This window comes from Scatophagus argus, chromosome 4, assembly GCF_020382885.2.
Source record: "Scatophagus argus isolate fScaArg1 chromosome 4, fScaArg1.pri, whole genome shotgun sequence".
Lineage (NCBI taxonomy): Eukaryota > Metazoa > Chordata > Actinopteri > Scatophagidae > Scatophagus > Scatophagus argus.
Window position 1 is genome coordinate 11,190,511 of NC_058496.1, and position 7,083 is coordinate 11,197,593.

The 7,083-nt window shown below is 39.9% G+C and overlaps 1 protein-coding gene across 1 annotated transcript; it reads right to left on the reverse strand.

The window, feature by feature from the left end:
* Positions 1 to 1,358: 1,358 nt before the first annotated feature.
* elovl7a (ELOVL fatty acid elongase 7a) lies at positions 1,359 to 6,987 on the reverse strand. Its single transcript, XM_046387682.1, has 8 exons — positions 6,835 to 6,987; positions 4,777 to 4,866; positions 4,400 to 4,590; positions 3,853 to 3,933; positions 3,659 to 3,715; positions 3,409 to 3,514; positions 3,118 to 3,254; positions 1,359 to 2,990 (listed from the first exon to the last, which is right to left on the reverse strand). The coding sequence occupies exons 2-8, from the start codon at positions 4,838 to 4,840 to the stop codon at positions 2,742 to 2,744; spliced, it is 885 nt and encodes a 294-aa protein (XP_046243638.1). The 5' UTR covers positions 4,841 to 4,866; positions 6,835 to 6,987; the 3' UTR covers positions 1,359 to 2,741.
* Positions 6,988 to 7,083: the final 96 nt, after the last annotated feature.

Consider the following 7,083-nt stretch of genomic DNA (forward strand, 5'->3'; position numbering starts at 1 on the left):
CTGATACATAATAGACAGGTCAGTGTGCTCTGCTGCTTCTTGGGTGTGACTGTGTATGTGTGTGTGTTTGTGTGTGTGTGTGAGAGAGAGAGAAATAGACAGACGGGGAAGTGTGGGTTGTTAGAGAGAGAGAGAGAGCTGCATGTTTTAAAACACATAAAATATAATTTGTTCTTTATCTGGACTTTAAAATTTACGAATTGGAAAGTTTACAAAAGATAGACAGAGCCAATAAAAAATATTCACCCCCCACTGGAATGTTTATCATCAAGTCTTGCCATCAACAGAAAAACAACCCTGTAAAGTCAAAGCGAAAACAGATGCAAACTTCATTGCCAATTTAAAATACAAAAAAACTAGTTTCATTTAATAGATCCACGTTTGGCAGCTGTCTCCATTATGTGTGCAATTTCCCCATAGCTCTATGGGAAAAACCTTTGTAAAGTTGCAAGGATTATGTGAGTGAAAGACCTTTTTCAGGTCCAGTCACAAATTCTCAGCTGGATTCAGATCTGGACTCTCCGGGAGATTAACATGTTTTTCTTAAATTATTCCTGTGTACCTTTGTCGTTTTGCTAGTTTTCATGATTTACCTTAATTAAAATCAAGTGCATATGCTCCTCTGCTGGTTGAGAAAATGCATTTAATGTGATGAGAACCCTCATGAGAGGCCTCTATATAAATTAAACTATGTGGTCGGGAGGATAAAAAATCTATTCCACTAACAAGTTTTCACCTGCCAACAGCAAAAAAGCAATTCCCAGTTCATTATCCTGCACATACGGCCAACCACATGGAGGTACAGTCAATGTTCCGAGATTAAAAAGGAGTGTTGCTCAATAACACGTTCAGCCAGGTGACTTATAGCAGGGGTTCCTGGTTTGCATGACTGTGAAATCAATTGTATCTATTGTTACGTGGTGATCCATCGTGTTAGAATGAACTGAAAACTACACAGCAAACCCTCTTCAGTCTTAATTAAACAGCACCTCCTGCTGGTGAAAAATGGATTATTATAGTCAGGTCTAAGCTTCAATGAATCTGTATCACCTACAAAGTATTTTTAGTAATTGCTCAGTAGTTCTCAGCTCACCAGAAAGCAAGCATTAGAGTGTAGCAGTTGTCCTGCTTAGCAATGCATCCTGAGTGATGTTGCCGTCTGCAATTCTAAAAACAAAATTAAGGCTGTCCAAAACTGATTAGCTTTTAGTGATAAACAACTCGTTTGTAAAACCCTATGAATGAAGTTCTAAAACAAACTGTGATTATCTTCCTTATGTCACTTTGTCTCACTCAAATGCTTTTAAATTTTTTTAAAAAAAATCCACAAATCAAGAAAGACAAGAACAAAATAAAAATTCATAGTACATCACTTGTTTATTTTATATAAATACATATAAAATACAATATAAACAACATTTCATATTACATCATTTCTTATACTACTTACTATTGCCATTGGTGTAACTGAACAAAAACAACCAGTAACAACACCTATTTGTATGCATCATTTCTGTAAATCTTGTGTTAACATGGGCTTGCACCCGAATAAAAAAAAAGTGGAACTCTTTCCAGCCCGATGCCTAGCTCAATCCTGTGTCCTCAGTCACCAAAAGGAAACAGAGTGTTACATTCACCGTTCAGTTTAAGATCATCGTAACAAAAAAACTACTCCCACAGAGCTTAGTCCAAACGCACTGCCTGACTCCATCTGAAGACAATGTTAGCTTCAACACATGGAGCGCAATACTTAAAAGCAGATGTGCAAGGCTGCTTGTGTATTTTGTCTGGCTCAATAATGAAACCACACAATTGGGCGAAGTGAGGTCCTGTAAAAACTGTTATTTCACGATATGCCTCAGTGTGAAGTAGCAAAGCTCTGTTCCGGATCCTACAAGAACCACAGCGGGCTTTCCTCTCTGGGATCTTGGCCACACCAACACTTCATAGGACAATGTTAAAGTCAGGAGAATAAATCGACTTTACTGGAAGGAAAAACTGCTCTTTTCCGTGGGGGTCTGCACCAATCAGCAGTGGCTGTGACTCAAGCTACAGAGAGGTGGCCATGCATGCGTGATCAAAACTAAAAAACAAAACGCCCTGTTCTGCATGCATGTAACCATTTAACATGTGTAGGCAAAACATCACGTCGACTCAGAACAGTAAACATCATATTAGAGCAGGTGAAATAAACAACCCTCAACTTTTCAGTGTGCAACTTTTTTAAAAAAAGAAAGAAAGAAAAAAAGGATTTCCTTAAAGGCTTCTGAGAAGATCAATCAAGTTGACCATAAAACATGATGTCAGCATTAGAGGAGGCCCAGTGACCGACTGTTCAGCTGAGGGCCCTGCGGGTTTACCATAGGCAAAGCCCTGTCATCATTTTTGAGTAGCAGAGTTGATTTTTGACAAGTAAACTATAAAAAAAACTAAATTGTAGGAGAAAAAGGAGGAGGTACCTTTAGAGGTTTCAGTAACAGGACTTGAGTTTTATCTTCAGTGTAAACAATATAATTAAAAAAAAAAAAAAAAAAACCCTTCATCTCAGGGTCAATAAATCTCTTAAATATGCATTTGGTCATAATTTAAAGATTGTCTGTTGCAGCTGCAAGTAGGTAAGCAATCGAAAAAAAAAAAAAAAAATTACAGTCCAGACAAATTAAGGGTTGAACCTCAGAATGCAGTGGTTTGCTTATGTAATGAGGTCAACCCTGAAACCCTCTCGTGAGCCAAGTCTTGCATCACTCATCTTTTTCATGACTGGCATTCCCATTCATAACTCCATTGGTGTGGTGTGCCCATGTCTGAGCCTGCAGCACTTTAGGCAGCCTCTTGCCCTTGGTGTAGGCATGGTACCAGAAGTTGAGGAAGAGGAACAGGAAAATCAGGCCATACAGCCCGATGATGTAGATGAAGATAGGGAACTGGTACGGGCAGTCCTTCATGAAGAAATACTGAGAGATGTGGCTGGTCACCATAACAAACTGAATCTGTGGAGTAATAAAGAAGGAGAAGTTGATTCTGTTGCAAAGGATCACCACAGGTCTTTATAAACTACACTCAGAGAACATAAATACATGAACAAACAGCAGGTTTGCATAAAAGCACTTGACATACCAGCTGAATGGTGGTGAGGTATTTCTTCCACCACAGGTATTTCTGGTAGCTGGGGCCCATGGCAGTCAGGCCATAGTAAGAGTACATGATAACATGGACAACGCAGTTCAGCAGGGCGTGGAATGTTCCCATACCGCCTGAAAATAAGGAACGCACCAGGAAAAATGAGTCACAAAATGTCAAAATTCATGTGTCATGGAACATATTACTCGCCTTTATTTAAAAAAAAAAAAAAAAAAAAAAAACAAACAAAGAAAACAAACAAACAACACACACACAAGGAAATCCTACCTGGTGCAAACCGAACTCCAAACCACCAGGTGAATGGCATGATTGAGTGATGGTAGACATGAAGGAATGTCACCTGGCTATTTTTCTTCCTAAGTACAAAGAAGACCTGGGAAGGGAGACAAGTATAATTTATCATTTATACATTTGCAAATGTATAAATGTAAAATTCCTACTTATAGCTTTTCTGTAACACTCTACATAAGGAAGTGTATTCAACTCAAATGTCTGACTAAGATTTTTTGAGACTTACTGTGTCCAACATCTCAATGAACTTTGAAAAGTAGTACAGCCAGCATACTGCCGCCATCTAGAGGAGAGAGTAAAGAATATTTCAGTACTGGTTCAGAAAAAAAATAAAATCCTCATCCAAATTGTAAACTGCACGTTTGGAACCGAATTCTCAGATTCTACAATGCATCCCGGTCTGTAATCAAGTACCCTTACCCTTATAGCTTGCGGTGAATCAGAGTAATTGACCAGGTCGCAGTGAAAAGAGTATCCTGTTCCCCATCCCGACATCACAAACTGCGGAGGAAACACAGTGAAGAGTGTGGTTAATTAAAAATTAAAAGAGGCTGTGCAAAAGGCCAAGAAAAATTCATAATAACTTTTAAAGGTTTATTTGTCAGAACTCTTTAGATGTTAAATTGCCTAAATCTTCAACTTTGTTTCAATGTTTTTCTTAATCCTTTCAACAAAAACACGGTGCATTGTTAAAATTAAGTACACCGACAAGAACGATGCAGTAAAAGTGAGGTCATGTTGAAGTTATGAAGCTCTGAGGAAACATTTGCAGAAAACAGTTCATGGAATGGCTGCACCTGCCAATCAGGTTTATGCTCACAAGTGACACAAGTGACTATTGAACAAGAGCATTTCACAATAGTGCTAATGGCCTGTGACCCAGCTCTGTTCCTCACAAAAGAGCCCAACAAAACAAAAATGCTAGTGTTGGCCATCCAGCATTTCAGCAGTACAAACGATGACTCACTTCATAGCACATGTAGAGCGAGAGAGCCACCACGCTGAAGTTGTAGACTATGAGGACTCCTTTGAGGTCAAAGGCTTTGCGGTTCTCCATTATCCGAGGCCCCAGCGACGTGACAAAGTAAATGTACGCTGCGATGATGATCGTCTGGGGGAGAGGAGACGACATAAGGAGCCAGTTCTCCGTCCGCGAGTCTGTGAAGAGAAGTACGTGGAGGTTTAGGAGCTCAGTAACGTTCGGATACAGAGAAAAGCGAGACGCTGAAGCATGCTGGGAGAATCGCTAAACAGAACCCCCCAAAAAATGACAGCGTCTGGTTTGAAATGAACATGACATCGAGCCATCTTGAATGCTCCGTGTTAAAAGGGTCAAAGACTCACCTGCTTTCTGGATGAACTCATCATAAATCAGTGCGGCTGAGGACTTTATATCGTAAAACTCCATTTTCACACAAGTTCCTTTCAATTCACCTGAGGAGGAAAGGCAAAGATTAGAAAGTCAGTTTGGGCCAGACATGAGCTGCCAAATGCCACTCATTTGGATAAGAAGTACAGAAGCAGAACCGGTGATATTCATTTCCACGTACAGCACTCAACTTAGCTACAGTCTGAAAAACTATCAGGGTTTCTAATAGCTACTAGTTCCTCCACTTTCATAATGAAGTCTGAACAGGAAGTCTGTCTCTCCCAAACAGCTTCTGCAAAAGTCAAACCAGTCTGACTTGTGCTATACACCAAAAGCAACAGCACAGAGAATTTGTTGCACATGCAACTAGTCCTGATAGTATGCTAATAATGTTCAGCTCAGTACACTCCCATGGCTGAAAGACTGAGCTGTTTTTCTTTTGGGGGGGGGGTGCAGCCATTCTTTGCTGCTCCTCTGAGCTGCACACAAAGCTAAGAGTGTGCAGGGAGTACAATGAGCTGCTGTCAGTGTCTCTCCGTTTCAGAGAGAGAAACATTGTGCCAAGAATTTATTCAAGAAACATGCATACACGGCTAATGTGAAAATAATTTGTCAGCCAATTACAGTATAATCTATGTTTTTCCATAACAAAATCATTCCACCCCAACCCATTATGGGCAGCTTTTATGATAATACAAACTTAAAACAAACATGCAAAATGTTTTACAAGAATTAGAGAACACTTCCCCATGAGAATAAACACTACACAAAGAAAAAGAAAAGGGCAAAATCACTGCTTAAAGAAAGAGCTCATTTACAGTTAATTCACACACTCATAAACTGGCGAATTTTCAAAAGTGACACATTTTTCTGGTGTGAGCGCTGCGGCCGCTAATAGTGGCCCAACTAGGGTCAAATCAATCAGTTCTACAAAATGAAACATGTCAGTAAGAGTTTCTGGACATGAGGCGATGCCCGACGGAGTTAAAGGGTTCATATTAACCCAACTGAGGAAAAGTTTACAATGACTGGCTTGACTGGTTTAAGGAACGTGCCAGTATTATGGGAAATATGCCAAGGGGGGACTTCTCACAGAGAAACACATACCATAAATCAAAAGAGAATCTCACTACACAGATTATGTTTTTATTTCTACAAAATTGCTGCGCCACTTGTGAGGAAAGTGAATGTAAAGGAATAAAACAAATAAACCTGCCATGTCTGCTAAGGATAAAACCTTACATGACAGGTTTTCAAGGTGTGTCTACATGAATGGAACAGGAACTTGAACAGGGCAGGGGTAAGTTTTGGTTGAAAGGTGAAGAGGAAAAAAAATAGGCATGGCAGCCTGGAGTTTCTACACTAATTAAAATATGGCAAGCCTTGACATGTCAATTAAGAATTAAGGTTGCAGTCATGGATATAAATGCTGCTACTCCCATGCACCTCCCCATTTTGTGTTTGCAATGACAGCTCCCACGATTTACGTTTGAGTGGAACATGGTCCCACAGTATTTTAAAACTGAAGCAGATTTTTTGATGCGTTGCCCATAAATAACATTAATTTCACTAATAAGGCAATTAAACAACAATAATAGTCAACCAGACCCGATTAAATACATGTTTGGATGATGAATCATATCTGAGAACTTTAACCCTGCCTCCTCACTCAAGAAGCCCTATTAAAGTTAATTTCATTACTGGTAAAAACTATTAAAGTTTAAAGTCATGTTAAGGCACTAACTTCGAAAAACCCCCTTCTTACAAAGTTCGGCAAGGTGATGCACCACTTACGGCATCAAAATGAAGAATTAATGGTTATTTTTTTTAGTCGGTTTCGGACTTATTTTCCACCATTTTTCACACCAGTATCGCTTCAGGTTGCTAACTGATGAGGACCAGGTGACGCAGCAATTGACGAAAAACAAGTCCAACATCCGACTCACGACAGGAAATTGTTTTACTAAGCGTTAAGCATTTGGGGTTATTTTATCACCTGCATCATCACGTAATGAAAAAGTCAAATTACTGACCTTTGATACTGCTGCCGCTGACTCTCAAAGAAAATATTGTCGGTCCGTCAAATAGTCCAGTCCCAAACCGTCAAGCTTCCTCCAACAGGTGTGCTTCCACCTTCCTCGCTCGCTCCTTATGCCACAAATCGGGGGGGCGGGGCCTCGTCTTCAGTCAAGCCTCCTCGTTTTCTGATTGGCCAATTTGTGGTCCAACAACGTTAGATTCAAGTACATTCTTGAGTGGTGTCTCACTAAAAGGATTTTGCA

Excerpts from the sequence above, each read along its gene's own strand:
- elovl7a (XM_046387682.1), bottom strand. The coding sequence starts at position 4,840 with ATGGAGTTTTACGATATAAAGTCCTCAGCCGCACTGATTTATGATGAG. Across the intron at positions 3,934-4,399 it reads CGCTCTACATGTGCTATGAA|TTTGTGATGTCGGGATGGGG; the intron begins GTGAGTCATCGT and ends TTTCCTCCGCAG. Across the intron at positions 3,716-3,852 it reads ATTCACCGCAAGCTATAAGG|ATGGCGGCAGTATGCTGGCT; the intron begins GTAAGGGTACTT and ends TCTCTCCTCTAG.